This window comes from Aythya marila, assembly GCF_965140915.1.
Source record: "Aythya marila genome assembly, chromosome: 17".
Lineage (NCBI taxonomy): Eukaryota > Metazoa > Chordata > Aves > Anseriformes > Anatidae > Aythya > Aythya marila.
In genome coordinates this window covers 12,870,893-12,895,425 of record NC_139058.1, presented here as the reverse complement: position 1 = coordinate 12,895,425, position 24,533 = coordinate 12,870,893, and the positions used below count along the sequence as shown (strand labels likewise).

General features: G+C 36.7%; 1 protein-coding gene across 11 annotated transcripts in view; it reads left to right on the top strand.

Moving 5' to 3' along the window:
* Nucleotides 1-24,533, top strand: part of EP400 (E1A binding protein p400) — a 48,240-nt gene that overhangs the window by 19,910 nt on the left and 3,797 nt on the right. For 3 of the 11 annotated variants that reach the window (XM_082774022.1, XM_082774023.1, XM_082774014.1), the window contains 36 exons: nucleotides 34-208; nucleotides 609-745; nucleotides 1,399-1,585; nucleotides 2,573-2,739; nucleotides 3,396-3,550; nucleotides 4,076-4,312; nucleotides 5,371-5,535; nucleotides 6,377-6,544; nucleotides 8,517-8,608; nucleotides 9,121-9,419; nucleotides 9,795-9,997; nucleotides 10,100-10,269; nucleotides 10,477-10,673; nucleotides 11,082-11,193; nucleotides 11,858-12,001; nucleotides 12,311-12,469; nucleotides 12,736-12,819; nucleotides 13,391-13,522; nucleotides 13,647-13,691; nucleotides 13,798-13,951; nucleotides 14,374-14,615; nucleotides 15,118-15,291; nucleotides 15,535-15,582; nucleotides 16,601-16,737; nucleotides 17,274-17,330; nucleotides 17,449-17,527; nucleotides 18,082-18,282; nucleotides 19,261-19,306; nucleotides 19,414-19,523; nucleotides 20,107-20,311; nucleotides 20,857-21,020; nucleotides 21,404-21,610; nucleotides 21,929-22,124; nucleotides 22,702-22,832; nucleotides 23,053-23,220; nucleotides 23,967-24,044. In XM_082774022.1, coding sequence (XP_082630148.1) covers nucleotides 34-208; nucleotides 609-745; nucleotides 1,399-1,585; nucleotides 2,573-2,739; nucleotides 3,396-3,550; nucleotides 4,076-4,312; nucleotides 5,371-5,535; nucleotides 6,377-6,544; nucleotides 8,517-8,608; nucleotides 9,121-9,419; nucleotides 9,795-9,997; nucleotides 10,100-10,269; nucleotides 10,477-10,673; nucleotides 11,082-11,193; nucleotides 11,858-12,001; nucleotides 12,311-12,469; nucleotides 12,736-12,819; nucleotides 13,391-13,522; nucleotides 13,647-13,691; nucleotides 13,798-13,951; nucleotides 14,374-14,615; nucleotides 15,118-15,291; nucleotides 15,535-15,582; nucleotides 16,601-16,737; nucleotides 17,274-17,330; nucleotides 17,449-17,527; nucleotides 18,082-18,282; nucleotides 19,261-19,306; nucleotides 19,414-19,523; nucleotides 20,107-20,311; nucleotides 20,857-21,020; nucleotides 21,404-21,610; nucleotides 21,929-22,124; nucleotides 22,702-22,832; nucleotides 23,053-23,220; nucleotides 23,967-24,044 — 5,425 coding nt within the window. Of the gene's footprint in view, nucleotides 1-33; nucleotides 209-608; nucleotides 746-1,398; nucleotides 1,586-2,572; nucleotides 2,740-3,395; nucleotides 3,551-4,075; nucleotides 4,313-5,370; nucleotides 5,536-6,376; nucleotides 6,549-8,516; nucleotides 8,609-9,120; nucleotides 9,420-9,794; nucleotides 9,998-10,099; nucleotides 10,270-10,476; nucleotides 10,674-11,081; nucleotides 11,194-11,857; nucleotides 12,002-12,310; nucleotides 12,470-12,735; nucleotides 12,820-13,390; nucleotides 13,523-13,646; nucleotides 13,692-13,797; nucleotides 13,952-14,373; nucleotides 14,616-15,117; nucleotides 15,292-15,534; nucleotides 15,583-16,600; nucleotides 16,738-17,273; nucleotides 17,331-17,448; nucleotides 17,528-18,081; nucleotides 18,283-19,260; nucleotides 19,307-19,413; nucleotides 19,524-20,106; nucleotides 20,312-20,856; nucleotides 21,021-21,403; nucleotides 21,611-21,928; nucleotides 22,125-22,701; nucleotides 22,833-23,052; nucleotides 23,221-23,966; nucleotides 24,045-24,533 lie in introns of those variants that run through there. The other 8 variants (XM_082774021.1, XM_082774019.1, XM_082774017.1 and 5 more) reach the window with 8 other exon arrangements.

The following is a 24,533-nucleotide window of genomic DNA, read 5'->3' as shown; positions in this document are numbered from 1 at the left end:
TATTGATTACAATTTTTCTTTTATTATTCACAGCCAACATCGTTTACTTCTGATAGATACTCCTCTGCATAACACATTGATGGAGTTGTGGACCATGGTACACTTCTTGATTCCGGGAATTTCCAGGCCTTATCTAGATTTTCCAGTAAAAGCAGCTAATGAAGAGAACCAAGATTATTGCCATAAACTGGTCATCAGGTTACACAGAGTATGTTGTCATTTTTTTCATCTGCCATCCTACAGTAGGTGTAGAAGCTCTTAGAGATGGAAAAAAAAAAAAAAAATTAAAAGGTGTGGTTAACCTCTAGATTTTTGGCCTTTCTTAATCTTTATTCAGTTCAGACAGAAAGTCCAGCTGTAAGCAGGGTTTTCTGCTACCCAAAAAGTATAGAGGTATCATTTAAAAATTATGTGGGGCTCAGATTTTGAAGGATACCATGCAGAAATTTATGAACAAATAATGCTTATGCTGTGTATGTTTAGTATGATTGAATATGACGTACGAGGTTTGTCACATAAAATGTATTGGGTGTGAATGGGTTTGGCTTGCTGTTGTAAAATTGCATCTTTGAAGTGAGAGAAGTTTTTTTCTGCAATTAATGTTTCAGATGATTCAGCCATTTATCTTGCGAAGATCAAAGAGAGATGTTGAAAAGCAGCTAACAAAGAAATATGAACATGTACTGAAGTGTCGTCTTTCTAATCGACAAAAAGCTATGTATGAAGATGTCATATTACAACCAGGGTAAGGAATTAAAACAGGAAATAAAATGCTGTCATTTTTCGTGCTTAAGCACGATGATATGCTTGGAATGTCATGGTTGGAGGTGTTTGTAATATTTTTCTGAAATTTTCCTGCATGACCAGTGGTTAGAACACAAATTGTAAACTAAAGTGGTAGACAAATGATGCTATGAGCCTAAAGAAAAACGCGTGCTTTTACATATGAACCCTAAAAATCAAATTGTAATTATTGGTCAGTTTTGCCCTGTTTTGCTTCAAGATTTCTTTCTAATGTGTGGTTTCTTATTTCTTAAAGCCCAAAATGTTTCTGCCTCCTCTCCCTCCTCCACCTTTCTCCTCTTAACTTGTGCTGTGAGACAAAGTAGCTATTGAAAAGTGGAGGGAAAGAACAGAAACAAAACAAAGAAAGTTGGAGGATAGGGAGATGGTAAGGTTGTATCTGACTTTAAGGTAGCACTGGTCCCTAAGCTTCATGTTCCCAGATTGATATTCACTGCAGTGTTACTTAAACTGCTCTGGAAACACCTAGGTAAAGACTAAACTTGCATTATAGACTTTTGCATAATGTATTGCGCTGCACACTGATTTAGGAACATCTTTTTATGTCTTTGAAAACATGTGCTTAAACTGATTTCTGTATCAATTACTTGGTAGAACCCAAGAAGCTCTCAAAAGTGGGCACTTCATCAGTGTCCTGCATGTCCTGATGCAGCTGCAAAGGATCTGTAATCACCCTGATCTGATAAACCCCCGGCTTTCAAGTACCTCTTACGTATCAGAAACACTGGAATATAGAACTCCATCTCTTGTACTGAGTGCCCTAGAAAGGGATATTTGGAAGGTGAGTAGAAAAGTAAACTATTTTTCTCTGTTAGTGTCCTCATAGAATATTGGTACTTAATATTGTTGTCTTATACATCGTAAGGCTACCTGAAGTTATAAATTGAAGGAATTCACTATTCCATATCCATGCCTACCAAACTCATACTTGTTGCATCTCTTTTTCATAATAGCAGTTTGAGCTTTTCAAGTGGTTTCCAATCATGTTTTTTTCAAGTAGTTTGCAATTTTTCATGAACTACTTAGTCGAAGAGAAATTAGCTTTGCTTTCATCGCAGCCATAGTCATTTGCAGTTTTCCTACAGCAACAACACTTTGGGTAGCACAGTGCTTATTTATAACATCCTGTTTTTTTTTTTTTTCTTGTGCTTTCAGTAGCTAAAGGAGAGTAGGACTTACTCTTTATTCACATGAAAGTAAACACTGATTCAATGAGTAAATTAGTACGCTTCTGTCAGTCCATTTGAAGTATCACTATTTGTGTTATCATCAAAGGTGTGTTCTCCCTCTTCAAGATAATAGAACAATTTCCCTAGAAAGAAGCATGAGTAATGGTGATCTTTTCGGCTGATCATATTTCATCCTTCATATTTTTCTGCACCTAAATTATACACATACTTTATAGTTTGGCATTTGAGTTCCATAGTCAACAAACGCATTCCAAGAATTTTAGTTGGTTCTCTGGAAATTATGGTGTATGAGGAATTGTCAAATGATGGCTTGCCTTGATTTCTATAGTGGCAGCTAATGATTTAAATTTTCTTGTTTCTGATGCTGATGCATAAAACAGGACTACCAGCTTAAGATATGTTTCCAAAGTTTCTAGACAGTTTTGGCTAATAATTAATAGTTAACTTTTTTAAACTTAGAGAATTTATTTCAAATTAAAAAGTAAAATGTAGAAAGTAATTTAGTGTAGAACACAGAGAATGCTTAACTGTTTGTGCTGTCACATAAAATAATAAACCTTACTTTACAATACTTCTAGGAATCAGACTTGTCTCTCTTTGATCTCATTGGAATGGAAAACAAAATGACTCATTATGAAGCACAATTGTTGCCAAAACAAAAGGTTACTAGAAAATTAATTGAAGAAATCTACAGCTCCCCTCCACCACCAGCCAGGCCTAACCCAGTGAAGCTCAAACCAAGCAGGTATGTTCAAGTGTCTTCCTTTTAGCTAGAGTTACAGGAGCAAAACGTAGTTCTGTCTGCATCTCTCGTAACGTGATTCACATAAATTCTCAGAATTTGCTTTGTATTTTTTTTTATTCTTTCTTATTTACAACTTTAAGTAGGGATTCCATTTTAATAGTTTTTCACAGTCATACAACCCTTTTGAAGGTTTTTTTTTTTTTTTTTTTTGATTTCCCAAAGTTTTTACTTAATTGGTGGATGTATTGGTATTTTCCTCTTGGAAAATCCCAAAGTTATGTGGAACTGTTTTTTTCATTAAAAGAAGTTGCCTGATGACCTGCTGGCAGGTTGACATCTCTCTGGAAATGATGCAAGGATGCCATTCCAGTTTCAAGCTAGACTGTGTGACTTGTTTACTGTAATTCTGTTTTTTCCTGCATTCAACTGGATGTGTAGCAATGAAGATTTTCTTCTTGCGTGTACTTAGCAAGCTGACTTTATGGGATTTCTGTAATTGAAGTTTGCCAGTGATGAGTCTTGCCAGCATCAGCCATCTGTAAGCAAGAGATTGGTATCTGAGGGATCAGTTTATGCTTTCCCTGCTGATAGAGCTTACTTTTTAAAATCCAAATTATGATCTTCCTATAGCCTTTGACTTTTCATGTTCTTTTCAGGTTGTTTCAACCGGTTCAGTATGGTCAGAAACCAGAGGGCAGGACTGTAGTTTTTCCAAGCACTCAGGTACAACGCACGGTGACCACAGCAACAGTAACTCAACAGGGACAAGTACGGGGAAGGTCACCCATAGCTACGGTGTCCTCAAATCAAGGTAAGAGAGTTAGGGCTTTGTTGATTAGATAGACTTCTAAATACACTGATACCAGTTAGCCTGATAATAGAACTCTTTTTCCATCTAGCTTAATGGTCTAGAATACTAATAGCTTAAAAATACCAACAGACTAATTGCCAGTAAATTTCCCCACTAGTTTCCACAGTATGATCTGCCAGTGTAATGCAAAACTAAGCTTTGTGTAACCTAACTGTTAGTGTATGGAGTTAATATGTCATAGTCGGTATTTATACCCCAATCACATGTAATATTCTGTCAAACTTGGGAATTTAGAGTACTTTTGTGTATTTATTTAACCTTTAAACAATGCTTACCAAATAAATAATGTTGTAAAAGTAGGATGGAGTAATAGGCATAGCTAGAAATCCCAGTCTGTAAGGAAAAGCCTTTCCTGTAGCCGTTTTAATATCCTGTTGGAAGGTTTCTTTTTAATGCAGGTTGTTTAAAGCAGTGGAGTTAAAAAAACCTCTAACAGCTTGCACAAACAAACCTTATCGATTGCAGCCGCAGCAGCACAGTTTCAGACAACTCAGGCTTCCACCAGTGCTCCAAGACACCAGCCCGCAGCGACCTTCACCACAGCAACTAGCACAGCCCATCCTGTGAAACAGCGGGGCCAGACCACAGCACAGGCCTCCCAGCTGGGCCAGGCCCAGCCACAGCCCCCCCCGCACACCATCCAACAGAGTGTGCTGCCTCAGAGGCTGGTACTCACCTCTCAGGCCCAGGCACGGTTGCCTAGTAAGTGGCCTCCCCTTTCGAGGTTTCTCCCACCTTTTTACTACAACGAGGTTAAGTTACTAGGCACCCTAAAATGTGTACAGAATCGTTGTTTTTTTTTCACTCTTCTGATTAGCCTTGCTCAGTACGTTGCTTATGACCAAGGAAAATCAAAAATTGGATAAGAAACAATAGAATTGCTGTGGACATACATTAGCGGTGTCAACTTAATCTCCTATTTCTGCATGTTCCTTCTGCTGGCAAGACTTCCTTCAGACCAAATGTTTTAGCTCTATCCTAATTATTCCTTTCATATTAAACACTAATCCATCTGCTAAAGGCCTCTCACAGAGAGGAGCGTCGCAACTGTTAGGCAGAGAAAAGCAATGAGGCTTTGCTTTAAGGTTGTATGTGCACTGCCTATTAGCATGTATGTAGAGTACTGAGCACTGATGTATTAATTTTTTCTCTGGGGTAATGCACTGCCTTTACAAAAGCTAAATTTCCATGCCCGTATTTTCTCAAGATCGTAAAACTTAATGCTTAAATGCCTCTAACCTTTCTGCATTTAAATCACAAAAAGCTTGGTCCTTGTCACTTTAAAGCTTTTTGGTTTGTCTAAGTGCAGATTGCTTAATGTAAATCATGTTTCATCAGCAAATTTCGTATTATTTTAAATGTATTTATATAGCTACATGCGTGAATATTTTTGTCTCTTCCTTCAACCTTCCTTTATGCTCTTGAAAAGGCAGTGGAAATCACTTTAATGTCTATACTTGTTCTGTTACAAAGTGTCACATGAGTTTTCAGGTAGCTCTTACCCTTTTTGCTAATGAAAGTGATACCTTCTAAAATGTTGATGTTCTTAGCTTTTAAACAATCAGCTTTTTTCCAGTTTGTCCAACAAATATAGAAAGCAATACCTGCTTAACTTTTATATGACACTTTTGATGCACTAAGTATAATTCTGCATGGAAGGCGCTTCAGCACCAGTTTACTAACCAAAATTTAGAACTGTGAATGTTGAACAACCCACCTCCCACTTTGTTTTTCTTAATGCTTGTTTTCCTCCTTAACAGGTGGTGAGGTAGTAAAAATAGCCCAGCTGGCTTCTATAGCAGGAGCACAAGGCAGAATTGCTCAGCCAGAGACCCCTGTAACACTGCAGTTCCAAGGAAACAAGTTTACTTTATCACATAGTCAACTTCGCCAGCTCACTGCAGGGCAGCCTTTGCAGTTACAAGGTACTAATTTCAAAACAGTGAGTTTCCCGGTATTTAGGATGCTCCATTTTTGATCTGGACAGCACATTCCTTGTTGACGTATATTAATGAGATTTCATCCCGCCGGTTTGTACTGTTCTGTTCTACCTGCTTTCTGTGTGAGATGGATAATGAGCTAGCTCTGTTTTGAAAATAATTGTGTATTAAGTAAAAGACATGGTTACTTTCCTTTTCTATATTGTATTTCAAGATTTTATTACTGAATTTGCTTTCACGTGTATGCAATATAGCTGAAGTAAGGTAAGATATTATTTCAGATAAATTATCTGATGAGTAGAAACAGGCGAAACTAAGGATATTCTTAATTTGTTCAGAAATGGTGTAAATAACACTTCAAGATTGGTGTGCCTATGATTTTTTCCATACTGATCAGAGCTTTCACTGATCTGAAAGCTCTACTTAGAGTACTTTCGGCTCTCAAATTTCTCCTCCTGGTGGTGTGTGCATTGCCAAATTCAGGAGAATTTAGAAACCTTGATTCTTATGGCTAACAAAATAAATACGGGAAACACTAAGTGACAGTTTTTTACTTAATTGGATTTTGTCCAAATTCTGTATAAAATACCTAGATATGTAATGATACTCTATGTGAAACTCCTGAATAACTGTGAAGACTTCGGTCTCTCCTAGCAGAGATTACGGAGTTTTAAATCTGATGGGTATAATGACTTTTGGGGGTAAAATTTTAACGTAGTTTGAAACAGTAATGAGTGGTTTGTAACAGTGGTATCTTTTGCTACAGAACACTAGAGCTCCTTTTACACTCTATTCAGTCTAATTTTTTAAAATCCATCTGTTGCAGGAAGTGTTCTCCAAATTGTTTCAGCACCAGGACAGCAGTATTTGAGACCTCAGGGTCCAGTTGTCATGCAGACTGTTTCCCAAGCTGGAACTGTTCAGAATGCTCTGAATGCATTAGGGAACCAGCATCAAGCAGGTGTGCCAACTTCGACGGCAGTCACACAGCAAGGTAGGTTTTCTGACCTGAAGAAATGTCTCTATCTACACACTCAGTTGCTAAAATCATATATTCGTAAATACTCCAAATTTTTACAGATTGTATTTTTTTTTTCAGTTGAGTTCAGAAGCAGGTAAACTATGAGGGAGATCTTTCTGACTAGTGATTTATGAGTGATGTGTACCGAAGTTTTAGGTAAAGTCTTAGTACAAACTTGGAAGAGCTTGAAGCCAAATTTAAATACATAGAATTTTATTTACCAGTTATATCTTAGGTCAGGTTTTTCAGGGAAGAAATGAGTTTGAAATACTTTGATTCTTTTTCAAAGAAAGATCAAGGTGATGCTTTTTTATACTGACATAGAATGTCCAGCAGTTCTGGTTTTGCACATAAATTCTGATATCTAATTTTCTTTGCTTCTCTATCTACTCAAGCTCCTGTTTTCATTTCTCTCTGTAAATACTGCCCTGATATTTGGTGCCTTGCTGTGAATATGATCAATTCCTTGCTTTAAAACACAATCAAGATGTTGATCAAAAAACAATAGAGAAATTGTGGTCTAGGATGCACTTACAACATAACAGCAGGTTGTTAAGTGGTGATAAATGCAGTACTAGGAGTTCATGCGTTGGAAATGGCCATCTGCTGTAATTGTCTCTGGATATAAACCATTCACTTAAAACAGACTGTTTACTGCTCCTTTTTGATGTATTAATGTGCCCTTGAAGTTCATATTTTGACATTCTGAAAACTAAGAACCTCATCATAAAAAGGGAGAGGAATCTTTAGCAGCCTCCCAGTTGTTGGGAGGTAAAGAATTTCTGTCATGGTTTGTAAGATCTGTGGCTGAAATGTTTCATCCTTGAGCTCTGATAACATTACAGGTGCTCCTAGTATGACCACAGTTCGCAACCAAAATCGGTAAATCAAGATAAAAGGTTTCTACAAAAACTCACACATCTTACTATTCTCATGATGGTAAAGAGAGAGCTCTGTTAAAAGCAACAATAATAATACTGTTTTCAAGTATTGAAAGAAAAAATTACTATTAATCTTTGGAGGAAGATGTAAAGCGTATTGAAAATACTTATTTTGACTTCCTGAATTTTGGATAAGATACCAGATAAATAAATTGTTTTGAGTGATCGGAATATGTTGGATATCTCTATTGGCATGTTTTTCTGTAATAAAAATGTATAAAGGCAAAGCTTTCAACTCTGCTGGTTCCTCAGAGACTCTTATTCTTAATGTAAGAGCTAGTGCCTGCTTGTTAACTTGAATTCAGTTCTTCATTGGCGTATTGACTCACCATTAAATGCAGTCTCACACTGAGTAGCAGAGGGTTGTGCTGCTTTTCTATTACAAATAATCCGTGCTGATAACCAATGCATTCTGCCTGAGATAGAAACCTATAAATCATATCAAGAAAATAACCACTACGTAGTGTCTGTAGTCTGCTACTACATTAAGGGTATCGCTGTAGTTTCAATTAGTTGTGTGTAATGTTCTTACAGTTCAGTTAGGTGCCTGGTAAAACATCTGAAAACAGTTGACTTCGCAGAAATGCTACTGTGAGATTCCATCGTGTATAGTTTCTTTAATTTGTAGATATACCAAGCTAATATGTTTTCTGAAAAATCTTTTATAGTTTAATTAAGGTAAATTAGAATTATCTTTTTCTGATATAGAGTATAAGGTTTAAATGCACTATACCTGACATTCTGAATAAACTATGAATTCAACAGGTCTTTGTGCAAAGCAAAGTAAAAGTCTGTTCTCCTATATTTGTGAAAATAGTTGGAATGAACATGTATCAGATGCCTGATGTAGTGAAGGGGGTACGAATTTCCAGTACCTAATGAATATTTAGACTAAAAGTTTATCTGTAACATGATATGTGTTGCAGCTAAGAAATGTCTGCTTATTGAGACTCATAAGTGCAACTTCAGAAGAATAAATATATAAACACAAGGTTTATCCTCAGTTTGTATTCCAGGTAGAACTGCAGTTACTAATTTGTCATCTGGTGATATGGGAGCAGTGTTAAAACCAGCACCTACACATGGACAATCACAGGTACTTAATTTCTATTTTGTTACAGAAACGCAACTCTTCAGGGTTGATATTAACCTATAGTTTACAACACTGGCAATTGGGCAAATTTCATGGATCTCTAATTTGGACAATTTTTTTAAAAAGTTACTTAAGCAACCTATAAAACATTGGAAAACATCAAACATTAAATTACAAGAAACTGCAACTTATCAATATTAATGCATTACTTGAAATGGCTCAAATATAATTTTTTATTTTTTTTCCAAAACTATGAAATATACTCTAATAGAAGCAAGACACCAATATAAGGTGGAACTGACTCTTTAATATTTATTGGATTTAAATGTAATCTTCAAATTTTATCTTGAAACTTACATGTTTTGTGATTGGTGTGAATAGTTGTTAGAAATGAGCGTGTTAATGCTAAAAGACACGCATTACTCAGGTCCTGATAACTTAATTCTAAAGAAACTAGAATTCCTAACTAATTGTTACTGACAGCAAATACATTTTTTCAACTTTTCTTGTCAAAGGAAACATATGAAGAAAAGAACCGACTTTTAAAGGAACGTTTGGACAGAATATTTTCTGGCAATGAGCGCCGTTGTTCAAGGGCTCCAATGTATGGCAGAGACTTGTTGGGTATTTGTTCTTTAATTGGTGAACAAAAGCCCTTTCAGCTGTCTTCCTGTGAGGACAACAGTTGGAGGTGGGCTGGCTTTGTGAACTGTTGCCTTTCTTCAAGTGCCTCCAGAGGCCCAAGTGATCCGTTGCAGGAAATGATCCAGACTTTGGTTCAGCAACAAGAATCTTTAAGGGATGTTGTTAACAGGTAATGCACGACTCAGCCCTTGTAGGTCTTTCCCACATTTAGTTATTTCTCAAACAGTCCTTTTCAGTAAAACTGTAAAGTTGTTGTTTCTGCTCATGAGCTTGTTTGGTTTAGATTGATTTATTTAGCAGCAAATGATGTAAATTATAACAAACATCTTAACAGAAGCTATTATCAAAACAGATAAAACAAAAAGGAAAGAGAGAGAGAGAGAATGTTAACACTTCTAAGATTTGTACTGCTTACTAAGTCAGTTCAAAAAAGTGTGTAGCTAATAGTGTAAAATTACACTGTTTACAGGCTGAAAATTATTGCCATATCGTTTTGTGTGTAGTTTCTTAACCTGGCATTCACTTCTTAAAATGCTTTTCACAGGGCTCTCTTCGTATTGCCAGCTGCAGTTGCTGCTCCCCCGTGTTTGTATGTAGCAAATCCTCCCCCTTCATATAGCCACAGATTGAAAGTCCTTAAACATAGTCTTAAGCAGAAGGCAGCTCCACACTTGCATCAGTTGCATCGGATTACATCTCCGCACTTGCTGCAGTTCCCTGACCTCCGGCTGGTGCAGTATGACTCAGGTAAAGGCGGATACTGGGTGGTAATACCTTGGTAATTTCAAGTTTCATATCAATGGAGTGTCTATATAAAAACCATTATTGGTTTTCTATTTTAAAATTTAGGAAAATTAGAAGCTCTTGCTGTCTTGCTTCAAAAATTGAAATCTGAAGGGCGCCGTGTGCTGATTTTGTCACAGATGATTCTGATGTTGGACATACTGGAATTGTTCCTGAATTTCCATTTCCTCACATTCGTGAGGATTGATGAATATGCTAACTATGAACAACGGCAGGTAAGTGTGTCCATGGGTACCACAGTATGTGCTCCATAGCCTTTTATATGCTAGTAGAAGGAAATTTATATAGTTTCTCACTTATTTTGAAATGTTGACTTTTTTTTGTCTCGTTTCTGTTTTTTTATTAGGCCTTAGTGAATTTGGTTTGTCATTTTAGTTTGGTGTGTGGTTTATTTACTACTTGCTTTTACTCCATTTATGTAGGAACTGATGAAAAGTTTCAACAGAGACAAGCGCATTTTCTGTGCCATCCTTTCTTCTCACAGTCGCTCCACTGGAGTCAATCTTGTTGAGGCAGACACTGTTGTGTTCTATGACAATGATCTAAATCCAGTAATGGATGCAAAGGCACAGGAATGGTGTGACAGAATTGGGAGATGTAAAGATATCCACATATACAGGTGATACTTACAGATCAACAACTTTTCCTTAACATGCTTTAATGTAAGGTTATTTCAGATAGCACTGCCCTAAATGATCTGAAATAAAGTTGAAACAGTGCTGAAATCATCATCTCACTTCAATATCTACCCCCTCCCCCTCCAGTTTATCATAGGAAGTTATAGTCTTAACACCACATGTAATTAATGAGTCATATATGCGTGTTTTTTCTATGCTTGCATACCTCACATTTTTAAATAGTGGATCTTTTATACTAATTGTTAAAGAAAAACTTTAAAGTAGAGAAGGTAGTATCTGTTTTGTTCTTGGCCTGTACCAGCACCAAAAAAAAAGTTTATTAAAAGCTTATCATTATTCTACAAGGGAAATTTCTGTTTCTGAAACTGTTTTTTTTCCTCCTTTTTTAGGCTTGTCAGTGGTAATTCTGTAGAAGAGAAGCTTTTGAAAAATGGCACAAAGGACTTGATCAGAGAAGTAGCTGCTCAGGGAAATGACTATTCAATGGCCTTTTTAACACAGGTAAGTTAATATTAAAACATGCACCAGTGTTGTGGTGTTTAGTAATTTCAAAAAATCTGTGCTGGAATTTTAAATAACAGCATATAAGGAATGTGATTGGGCTGGAATTGATAGGTTAGCATATTAGATTTCAGGATTGCTGGAACTTAGCTGTCAGTATTTGAGAGAATGTGGCATTATCTCGTTCTGTTGCTTGTACAGTCATCACCTTTGTGACTTTATATTCTGGTTTCTTGCACTTTGCTACAAACTTCTGCAGTTTGTAAGATTGAAGTTTTCAATGACTTTGAAAACATGAAATACAAAGTTTGGGTATTCAGTGATGTAGGCTGGTCTCAAGGTGGAGAAGACAGTGACAGCACTGATGAAGCTAGTCTGTCCTCTGCTGGCACTCCTGATATTGTGATGTAGGTTGTTAAAGTGTGCATTTCTGTCTTTCCTATAAATTGCTCAATAATACTTTATTCTACTATGTAGTCACACAAGAAAATTACAGTAGAGAAAATGGACAATTTTCCAGAAATAAAAGATAAAGGTTTATTTTTTCTTTAGTCAGTGCATAGTTTATAAGGTTACTTGAACCTAAGTTAATTTAAAATAATATAAAAACCAAAATAGTTCTGAAAGCTGAATATACTTCTCTTTTTTTCTTCCAACTACCAAGCAAACGATTCAGGAGTTGTTTGAGGTTCATTCTCCTATGGAGGATTCTGGATTTAGAGTGAAAGCAGAAGAGTTTGTAGTACTTTCTCAGGAGCCTTCTCCAGCAGAAACCATTTCACCTAAAGTTGCACGACCATTCATAGAGGTAATTATTAACCCAGGCATTAAAAATACAGCTGTACGACATTAGTGTTACACTGCCTTCTCTTATTTTTGGGGAGGAAGTAAATTCTTCTAAGCTGTTTTCTGTTAGGTTTATATTGTTTTGACATTTTCCTCTTAACAGTACTTCCAAAGGGATGCAGTGAAGTTGTAATCTTTCTGGGGACTGTTTCTCTTGCCCGAGGAGAGATTTATTGCAGAAATTTGTGTTGGACTTCATTGAACTTCTTATAGGAGCTTCTTTCCATGTTTTTGAAGTCCTCATTATTTTTAAAAAATGTCTTTCTTAAAGGCCCTCAACAGTATTGAGCACGAAGATGAAGAGTCAAATGATCACATACAAGAAATAAGATCTGAGTCGCACATTGAGCCTTTAATCTCAGAGCTCTGCGAGACAAAATACAACGAAGAGCCCTCACCATTGCAGGAATTAGTTGCTGTTGTGGATCAGGTACCATGACCTTCCATGAATATTTAGTTAAAAAGTCATATTTAGTTCATATATTTCAATTCCTTTACAGTCTTGCTTTAAAGCAACTTTGTTTTCAATTAGTTTGATACTTCATTAAATGGATGAGAAACCTACTGATTTTAAGCTGATGTTAAACTATCAGAAAGGGAGATTAGTTTTCAGGAAACCTTTGATACAGTCTCCCTCAGTTACATTTCTTTTGTTGTTCTGAATACTAACTTTTTTTCCTTGATACATTCTCACAGTTGACTCCAATTGAGAAGTATGCTTTGAATTATTTAGAGCTCTTCCATGTGTCAGTTGATGAGACTGAGCCTCGGTTGAATGAGGTAAAATAGCAAATATTTCTATTCCATGTTTTTCATCATTATGCGTACAAGCAGGGTTAATATTTTCAGTGTGTAGTGGAAGTTGCTCCAGTGACATGGAGTAAGTATGTTGTAGGCACCTCTATTGTCTTCTCTTGCTGTGCTTTATGAACCCCAAGAATACCTTACAGAGATATTCCTATCTTGTCATTCTTTAGGTTTAAGCAGGTGTCAATTTTTCATTTATTCTTTGTAAAATGGGAATGACATTATTCAGCACAGTTCAGCAAATATTTGTTGTACTCCATTGATAGCAGGGAAAAATATCATTAGCTTCAGCGAGCCTGCTTATTTTGGGTAAAGGAGCTTGTTCTGGTTGTCTTGGAAGTTTAACTCAGTTTGCTTTATTTCAAGGGTATAAATACCTGCAATACCTGCAAATTCTCCTTTAACTGACCATAAAAGTATGTAAAGTATCTTTGCCTGTAAATATCAAAGATTAAGGAATTTGTCTGTAAAAACACAAATCAGTAATTTCTGATCTAATGTCTGTTACTGCATGAAGTTTATAAGGACTCTAACTTTTACCTAGGTGGAATTGAAAACTGTAAAGAAAGCATGGGAAGTCCAGCATATGAAGGAGTTAAAGGAAAAAGAGCAAAATATGCTTTGGGATGATGAAGAAGAACTTCTCACCTACACTCGAGAGGATGCATACAACAAAGTAATTCCTGATTATCATATTTCTTAAGTGTTAACAGTGAAGTCTTCTCAGTTATTCTGAGAATACCTTTTCCTTCAGGGTTCAGTCAGATCATTTGAATTGCATTCTCTTTTTTGCTTTGTAGGAGTATGTCTATGAAGGTCCAGATGGACAAACTGAAATTATGCCAGTAAGTACACGTAGTAGCAGGCAGCCTAATAAGCTTTTTATCTTTTGAAACATAAAGACCTGTGATTAGTTAATAGTGCAGTAACTACATTTTTTTTTCTGTGCAGCTTTGGACTCCCCCCACTCCACCTCAGGATGACAATGATATCTATATTGATTCAGTTATGTGCCTGATGTATGATACCACCCCTATTCCAGAATCAAAGTTGCCTCCAGTGTATGTCAGGAAGGAACGTAAACGACACAAAACAGATCCTTCTGGTAAATGCTTGTTCAAAACTGTTGGAAGTTTTATTGCTGAAAGTTAAAAACGTCAGGATTTTTGATACTTCCTACATGTCTGGTCTAGTAAAGATCAAATGTGCAGGTTTGAGGATATGAAATTTCTTGTCTCACTGTGGTCCTGTATCACCAAAAATTCAGTCTGTCTTAGACAGCGTGTCTTTTGATTTAGACATACGGTTATTTTTACTTCTGAATTTCTAGAAAATAGGTATTCTGCTGTGTGAGTTAGACTGTTCTTAAAACATAGTATGGCCAGAACCTTTATAGTTTCTGACACTGTGCTTTTAAGAGGTAGTATGGAATACTCTGTGCGTGTTCAGGAGCATTTTGCAGCTGTACGTAGCACATGAATCAAACTGGTAGTAACTGTTTACTGAGAATTTTTTTTTTGGTCTTAGCTGCAGGTAGGAAGAAAAAGCAACGTCATGGAGAGACAGTTATTCCTCCTCGTTCACTTTTTGATCGAGCAACTCCAGGAATGTTGAAAATGCGACGAGAAGGCAAGGACCAGAAGAAAAATATCTTGCTGAAACAACAAACACAGTTTGCAAAGCCTTTGCCGACACTTGTCAAACCTGCTGCTGAAGCTGGACAGGATAATCCTGAGTGGTTGATCAGTGAAGACTGGGCACTTCTGCAGGTCAGGCAATTACCTGCACTTTCTGCTGATATTATGTATTGTATTTTAGCTTCTAATGTCATAAATGGCTCTTTCAGCACTTTCTCTCTTCAAGTTTATTTGTAATTCCTTACAGTTTGTTCGGCATTTTGCTGATATAACTGAGTAGATTGCATATCGCTTGTGTTTCCCTAAGGATAAATTAAGTTCTGTTCTTGCTGTAGAGACTGCTTACTGTTGTGGCCCAGGTTAGTCTGATTGGATGTTAGATAATGCAGCTAAAGTTCTTCTCACCTTTGAGAAGAGAGCAGCACTTGAATGGCAGCTCTACCTATGCAGACATCAACCTGTATAAAAACATTTTATGCATATTTATTATCTGTTGAACATAGGTGAACCCATGGACTGAATTCTAAGCTCTGCCCCATTGTAATAATGGCATGTGGATCCATGCAAATAAGGATTGGTTTGGAAGATTGCAATGATTTGTTACCTGAAGCTTTTGTGCCCTTATCTGTTGCAGGCAGTGAAGCAGCTGCTGGAGCTTCCTTTAAATCTTGCTGTTGTATCGCCAGCACACACTCCCAATTGGGACCTTGTTAGTGATGTTGTTAACTCATGCAGCAGAGTCTATCGCTCACCAAAACAATGCCGAAACAGATATGAAAATGTCATTATTCCAAGGGAAGAAGGAAAGGTGAGTTTATATAGAGTGATGCATCTTTTTTACATTAAGTTTGTAGAGTTTTTTTTCCTTATCTCCGTAAACACTTTTTTTTTTAGTTAAATGTTTCAACAGTGTAAATAAATAACTTTTAAAAGATTAAAAAATTATCCTCATCAGGATTTCCACTTATTTTATATGATTTCTTTGAAAAGAAAAAGCACCTGAACAAAATCTTCCACAAAAGATCATCTAACTTTCCTTCTTATTTTACAGCTAATGTACGAAGCTAATCCTAAAAAGAAGACAAAAAGTATTTATAAGGTGTGCATTGGTATTCTTTCAAAATCAAATCTAGACACTGTGGTATTTAGCAGCAATGGAGGTGGGCAGATAATTCATATGAGATCCATGTTGAGTGTTACTTGAGTTCTGAAACATCAATTAAAATTCCAAATTTATTTTTTCCTTTCTTTGTTGATACAGTGGATTGACACCAGACTTCAGCTTTTGGATTTGATAGATAATTTTTAAATCATACAAGAAGTTTGTTTTCACTTAAACTGTAGTGGATATTTTTCCATCTAACAACCACCATGTAACTTATCCTGATTATTATGATGGTACTTAAGATCTGTAAGGACATACTTCATAGTAGGGTCTAAGTGGATTACAAATGCATAGTGAACTTTATGTTTGAAGCACCTCTTTGTAAATGAGGACGATAATGCACTGCAGAAACCAAAATAAATTCCACGATTATAAGCAACTTCTTCCAAATCCTACTGCGACTCAGTGACAGAACTGGGTAGAGAATCTAGAACTTCTGACTGTAGTCACATTCTCTGACTAATAAGCAGGTTTGTCCCTGACTGGCAGTTTCCACTTAGGAGGAGCCAAGCATTAGAATGGCATGGTGTGTTGGATGTTAACATAGCTTTGTTGGGAGAGCAGTGCAGTGATGGTTTTATTATATTATGTGTGCGCTATGCATAACTATACACTAATGGGCTCTTGGTTTGGGTACTGAATTAAACTTGCAAGATCTAAACTAAAGCAAAGATTCTTTTTCAAATTAGAGTTTGCCATTTTGTATGTCCCCAAGTGCTGATGCCAGTGTGACCGTGAGAACTGCTCCTTATTTTGCTTTTTCTTTATATATTTCCCATAGAGTTTTGTGTAACAGTAAGTTATCAATGACATGAGGCAGAAACCAGTCTGTGGTAGGATATGTTGGAGATCGTTTTTAAATAATCTACAAGCGCACCATGTGTTTATACATAGACAAAATGCAGTGTGGGGTGTGTTCACAATTAAAAGTTGGTTTATTTTCATTTTTTAGACTAAAAACAGTCGCCCACTTCGTACCAATCAGATCTATGCTCAAGATGAAGGTGCCACCCACACACAGCTTTATACTAACCATTTTGAGATGATGAAAATGATTGCAGGGAAAAGAAGTCCACCTATCAAACCTCTGTAAGTTTAACTGGGATCATCTGATCTCCCCATCACCACAGACTTCCTGGAGACTTTGTTCTGAATTGCTCTCCCAGCTGAGCATTATTTCACAATCTGTTTCAAACTGCTGTTTTGCTTCTCTGTTCTTGACTTCTTTCCTTGTGTTATTGGAACATCTTCATATTTTGTGTGTTTGGGTTAGATTTTACTCACTGTGTGAATTTGTTTTTATATGTGATTAAGAGCTTGGTTGTTTTTTTAATCTACTTTGTAAACCAGACTTTCTGTTTGCCTGAATTGCAAATGTTTTAATGTCTGTGTTGATTAGTAGCACTTTGTTTTTTATATAGATTGCTGCAGTATTTTTTTCTGTATTCATTTATTATTTACTCTGAATCTCTCTTTAAATGTCTGTCTTTATTTAGGCTCCAGTACTAATAGGTATATCATGAAAACTTCACCACAACTGCAGTGTCATCTACTAAAACATGTGAAATTAAATGCTGGTTTTAAATTTCTTCTATCTCCAATAATACAATTTTGCTCAATTTTAGACTTGGCATGAATCCTTTCCAGAAGAATCCAAAGCATGCATCTGTTCTTGCAGAAAGGTGGGCACTTTATATCTTGAAGGAGTTATTGATTGTGTAAAAAGTACTTTTTAACTATTTATTTATTCAGTTATTTATTTTTTAACTGTTGTGTACTTTGTCTTACCATTGTTTCTAGTGGAATTAACTATGATAAGCCACTTCCTCCAATTCAAGTTGCATCCCTCCGAGCAGAGCGTATTGCAAAAGAGAAAAAGGTACAGTCTCCGTCTTGGTTATATGTAGACTGCAGTAATTAAACTAGACAACAGAGGAAGTATGAGAAGGGCTAACTCCTGGGTGAAGTTTGCTGGTACAGTCATTTTTCTGGGTAGCTGTAACTTTTTAATATACACAAGGCCCAAAGTGGGACCTTTCCTTGGGCCTGTATGTGATATTGGTAATTGTTTACAATCGTTTTGAAACACATGTGAAAAAAAAAAACTTGTACAAATCTTATAAAACATGTAAAAATCTCTTTATTCTTGGGCATTCTGTAGCCTACTTTTTAAAATTATTCAGGAGATACTCATCCTTGCTCATTGATGGTAAACTGCTTGTGTTACAGTACAAGCTATATCACCATGATTATAGCTTGTAGTTTGAAACTAGTTAGATCATGTAACTTATAGTTAGAGAGCTACAATGAAATCATATCTGTATGATGCACACTTGATTAGAATTAAACTTTGGGGCTTTTTCATTTTAAATACATCCTGATTAATCTATGCACTGTTTTGAAGACTATGAAGTTCACACTCTGATTTCCTAGGCTTTGGTTGAACAGCAGAGGGCACAGCAACAGACAGGTCCGCAACCTCAGCAGCAGCAAGCTGGCCAGCAGCAAGCTCAGCAACCAGCTGTACAGCAAGCACAAGCCCAACCTCAGCCGCAGGCTCAGGCACAGGTAGTTCAGCAGCCACAGGCAGTAGTACAGACTGCAGTAACTACTGTGGCCAACACAGCAGTATTGGTAAGAAAGGGAGAGCTTGGTGTCTCTGATGTAGTAACTTCAGTTCCTTTCTGTGTACTATATTTGTGGTTTTTACTTGCATTTTAGGTCATTATAGGGAAATAAAAGCTATTTCTTTTTTTTTCTTTTTTCCTGAGTATGCTTGGTATCTTCTCCATCTTTTTCTATTCTCTTATTAAAACTCTGTTCATAGCATTATTGTAACAGGTGTTGGAATTTAGAAGTGAAAAAATGCCATATGCTTTGCAAAGACTTTTTTTTGTCTTTTTGAGTTTAGACTTTGATTAAAGTTTAAGTAAATGAATTTACACTGTGTATGCAAAGAACTTTGAGAATAAAGAGACTAGCCGTATCAGCTACTCTGATAAATTAACTTAAAAAAACAAGACTTTGAGTAAATTAACCTCAGCTGGGAAAGTGCAATGTTACATTCTACAATGTTACATTCTACAGGACCTACAAAGCAAATCTGTGCAAAGCTTTCATGGCTTCTTTAAATCTAAAGTCTATTAGTAATTCTGATGACAAGTTTGAGGCTTTTGTTATTAGAGTCAGTTCAGTGGTGATTATAATTTGGTTGTTGAAAGAACAGAGTACTGCAGCTTTACAGAAAGAGACAAAGTGCTCTGACCCACACGTATTGCTGTGTATCCTACTGCTCAGTGATGCTCATGTGTGAGAGGTTACCTGAGGTGTGCCAGAGTAACACATCACTCCCTTCTTCTAAGAAGAAAGTGACCAGAAATTTGACTGGTCTCCAATTGCTCATTAGTGTGGCAGAATCCTAATATATACAGAAATTGTTGTTGATATGCAAAATGAAAGTAGTTGTAGAACTATCTGTTCATTTTATTGTATTTTTCTTGAATTGTCATTTCTTGAATACATCACTTTGTTAAACAACATAGTAGTATAAGAGCTATATTCAATTTTCTTTTATTGTTTTCTGAACTGTTACCTCAATTGTCTTCTAAATAGGCAGGCACAATCAAAACAGCAGTTACGGGGACAAGTATACAGACTGGTAAGAAGACTTTATAATTGGGCATTGGAGATAATAGGACTTTCAGATTTTCTTTTTTGTTCTTTTTTTTTCTTACAATCTCATGTTTAATCCTGGTTTGCTTTCAGCTACAGTGAGTGGAAATGTCATAGTGAATACCGTTGCTGGAGTCCCTGCTGCTACCTTTCAGCCCATCAATAAACGTCTGGCTTCACCAGTTATACCCGGAACATTGACTGTGAGTAGATTGCAGCACCAGTTGTAGCTCTGGATTGATTTTGTTTGCACGTTGCATATCTGCTTCCTGCATTAGCTTTCTGTGTTCTGCTAGTTTTTTGCTATGCTTCTGCTCCTTGCTAGCTTCATGTGCGTCTTGTGATACCAAAATACCAGAACACACTGGGATGGCTTATCAGAACAAAATACTTAAGAAATAATGCAGTTAAAATTAGTTCATAATTGAGTGCTGTCTTAGGAAATTGTTTATGTCAATATAATTGCCAGCCTGTAATAATTTTATGCTCTGTTAATTATGATCTTTTATTATTATTTTCAGGTTGCAAGATCTTAAAAAGGTTAAGCAAAAAAGGAAAGGTAGTGAACTGCAATGTAGTTAAGGGTTTGGTGATTAGCATGTTTGAAAAAGATTTAACCAGATGCCAATTGTGAGATATATTCAAACAGTTGTGTTAGAAAGATTTGGACCTTCTTTGCTTTATTTTTGATGTTTGTTTCTAAAACTGTATAGTCTATTTCCAGAACGTTCCATAGTTTTATGTGAGGTATGAGAACTGAGGAATAATGACTGTGTTCCTCTTTAGACTTCAGGAGGCACTGCAACTGCACAAGTGGTACATACCCAGCAGCGGACGGCGGCAGCACCTGCTGCGTCCACAGAACTGGTGACCATTGCATCTACGCAGGGGGTTCGTGCAGTAACATCAGTGACAGCATCAGCAGTGGTAACTACAAACTTAACACCTGTGCAGACCCAGACAAGATCTTTGGTGACTCAGGTTACACCAGGTAATAATCGTGGTTGAGGGATTTTTTCATAGGGTACACAAAGGACCTCAGAATTCCTGTACTTTGTTTGACCTCTGAAGTTCCACAGTGTTGAAAGTCTGGATCTGTAGACAGACCAGTTAAATGATGCTGTGGTTTTTAACTTGCTTATTGTTGGTGCTTAAATGATATATTTTTTTGCCAGTGAGTATTTATGGATAGAGTGTTGCAGTAGAGAATGGCTTGGCCGCTAGGCATTACAATTAAAAAGGTTTATTAACAATCTAGCAGTAAAATATTAGAATCGAGTGTTGCAACTAAAACCCATTATGAAGAAAGGAGTACATATTGTATTATTTATGTTGTTTTTTCATCATTTTTATGTGAATGTGTTGTTATTTGTGGTTAGTCCACAAACTGTAATGTAGCTTTTCAGGTGAAATCAAAGAATTAAATTTGGTGTTGAATTAATTCATTCACTGACGGTCTTTGAATGTGAAATTTTCAGTGAAATATCCATTCACTGATTTATTTTTTTATTTTTATTTTTTTTTTTTTATTCACAGCTACACCAACAGTTCAGCTCTCTGGTAAAACCATCACCCCTGCTCACTTCCAACTTCTGAGACAGCAGCAGCAGCAGGCTGCTCAAGTGCAGGTCCCTCAGATTCAGGCTCAGGCACAAGCCCAGTCTCCAGCTCAAATAAAAACTGTTGGCAAATTGTCACAGGTGAGGAAATGTCCTTGAAGAACTGTGGCATGTTGCTCTCATTGTTACTGTAAGCATCATTAGCAGTGTGTGTTGCACCCTGTTTTCTTGAACTAAAATGAAATGTGGGTCTTTGTTAAAGTTGATCTCACTAAAATTTCAAGGAGGCAGGGAGTCTGATAGCCATTTCAAATAGCACCACTGTTGCCGTAGGTCAGGATATAAAGTACTTAGTTCTAGCTCACTGGCCACCCATAGTGTAAAGGAGTTCTGTTCTTAATTCTTGGATCTAAACTGAAGTCTGGCATAGAATCTTTCTCCTTTAAAGCTGCAACTTCATCTCCATTCTTTTTCCTGTAGTCATATAAAGAATTTGAAATGACAGAAGTGTTTTATTTTTGCAGGAACAGCTGATCAAATTGCAGAAACAGAAACTGCAGCTTCCTCAGCAGCAGACAGCACAGCAGACACAGCAAGGAGCGCAACAGCAAACAGCACAAGTACAAGTGCAACAGCAACAGCAAACTCAACAACTCACTGCTGTTACAGCACCTCGTCCTGGTGCAGTTCTCACAGGCACTACTGTGACAAACCTGCAAGTTGCTCGTCTTGTAAGTTTTTTTTTGACTTCATGAAAACAGTCTTGGACAGCTCGTTCTCTTTGCTAGTTTAAAATAACTGAATGCAGGTTATTCAGGCACATAAGTGCCTTTTGCATTACTTAGGCAGTACAAAAGATAGAATGCTAACACAAATAGCTTTAAAGACCAACTGACACCATCTGTGATGTGTGTGAGATGTGAAGGAGACATATTTGGAAACATTTGCAACTATCACTTCATAATAATCTGTTATATGCAGCAAATTATATATATAAATATATATATATATTTGTGCCAGTACAATAATCTTCATTCCTTACTGCTTAGACTCGTGTTCCTGCTTCCCAGCTTCAAGCACAAGGACAGATCCAGGCCCAAACTCCGCAAGCAGCACAGGTTGCTTTGGCAAAACCTCCAGTGGTATCCGTTCCAGCTGCTGTTGTGTCATCTGCAGGAGTCACTACACTCCCTGTAACTGTTGCAGGCATTAGTGTTGCTATTGGGCAGCCACAGAAAGCAGCAGGTATGTCAACCCACTTGCTAGAACATAACTTTAAATTCCACTTTTTTAAAGGTAGGATGTTTGTTTCAAGTAATATCTTGTGTGGGAGACACTTTTTGAAAACTAAAGCCGTAGAGGTTAAACTCCATTATGTTTCAAAAATGAGGTAAGAGAATTGCACTTAATCCATTTAATCTGGAGGTTAGTATGATTCTTAACTCAGAAATCTGTGTGTACGAGTAGGTGAACAGATACAGTTTTAAAAATAAAGTCATAGTAATTGCATTTTTTAAAATGTGAAGTGGAAACAGAAAAACTCATCTTTCAGAACTGTCTTCTGTAGTGCAGAAAGAATTTTTCCTGTAGAAAGTATGACTGTAAGAACACATACTTAGCTTACTCATGCCCTTAGATAAAATAATGTTTTTACTGTCAAAATTATGTGTCTTATTCCTATTAAAATCAGTGGGTTATCAGTGCTCAAAGCTATGCAGATGTATAAGTCTATAAAAGCACAATCTGTTTGCAAGCTGTGGTTACTGGGACAAAGCAATAAAATGAAGAATCTTACAGTTCTATTTGTTTTTGTAATTTTCAGGAGGCCAGACAGTAGTTGCACAGCCACTGCATGTCCAGCAGCTTCTAAAACTCAAGCATCATCAAGCAGCACAGCAACAGAAAGCTATCCAACCTCAGGTTGCACAGGGCCAAGCTACTGTGCAGCAAAAGGTACTTACTGTTTGACCTTCTGCGGAGTTATGTAATGCTTCTGTGGCTGTAAAGCTTCAGCTCTGAATTGTGGTGACACTCCTAGCTCATTTTGCTATTTTGAAACACGACAGGATTTGTTTAAATGATAAAATGTATTTAATCTTGTTAGCTACATTCCTGTGCTTCAAAATACATATACATTTTGTAGTTATTGATGCTTTTTTTTTTTCTTCTGCAGATAAATGCTCAACAGGTTACAGTCCAAACCCAACAGCAGACATCACAGCAGCAAAAAGTAACCTATACGACACAGCCTGCCATTAAAACGCAGTTCTTAACAACGCCAATTTCCCAAACCCAGAAGCCAGGCGGAACGCAGCAAGTGCAGGCCCAGATTCAGGTACAGGTAACACAGTTTTACACCTTTAAACACTATTGTGATTGGATAACTCTAAAGCTGACAGGTGATGTAGCATTTTAGCACCCACTAGCTACATATTTTATTTAAATCATATTTATAATAAAATTAATTGGTGATGAATATGTTGCCTTTTAGCAGGTCAAAGGAACCATCTGAGACAGAAGCTTGCCTTTCCTCTTTGAAAGAAATAAAGTGTATTACTCCTTTTTATTGAGCAAGGGATTTGTACTGTATTTACTAAGGAAAATTTGATTCTTCCTGTTTCTTCCCATTTACTGGTGCTGTCTCCTGGCCTAATCTCTAGCAGCCAAGGGTAGCTTATAGTTACCTTCTTCTCTGGATAACTAGATCAGTCTAACCAAGGAAAAGGAAGGGGATTAGGAACTGGAACCCTTACTCTTTCAAAAGTATATCCAAGACAAGATAGCCCTTTAGAAAGTTTGTGCTGCCTTCAATGTTATATATAGCTGGGAGGAAATCAGTACGTTAAAGTTAAAACTGAAAATATTACTACTCCTCTTCCCCTCTTAGCTAAGTTCTCAATACACTGTTCTAAAAAAGTTCATTTTTGCAAAAGTATAGTATCACTGAGAAGGCCAAGATACCAACTTGCAGTGAACAGGACTCAGGAAAGGTTTTCACTTGGTAGCGGTTTTGATAGATATGGTGTGTTGCTGCTATTAGCAATTTCTTATTTTGACTAAATCTTTCTTTATTTCATATCAATAAAGGTTGCAAAACTTCCTCAAGTGGTCCAGCAACAGGCTACTGTTGCCAACATTCAACAGATGGTTTCGGTTTCTCAACAGGTGGGTTTTGCACTTGTCAAATAAAGCACTGGAAACAATCCTCTAGAAAGCTCATTATTTGGAGATAAGTATTTTTCCCCTTCTGTGGTATAGATAGTATTCTTGAAGGATGTATCAATTTCCCTTCTGTAAAAATGAATCACATGAAAACCGTCAGGTTGCTGTATATTCTTTAGTATAAAACTTTGATAGATGGAGCAATGTGTTGTTCAGCACTGTAGATGAGGTGAAAAACAGATTTTTAGAAAGTATTTCCTAGAGCAGAAAGTGTTTTTTACATACTGGCTTCTTGTGATGTTTAATCAAAATAGCAAATAATTGAACTAATGAGCACCATCTAAATTTGTTTTACAAAAATTGGGGCTAATAGGTAGTTACTGTTTATTTTGTTCCAGTTCATAAAGCCATGCAAAGTGGTTACTAAAATCCAGAATGGTACGGTATCTGTTCTAAATATGGAATGATAGCGGGAGGCACTAGGGTAAGAGG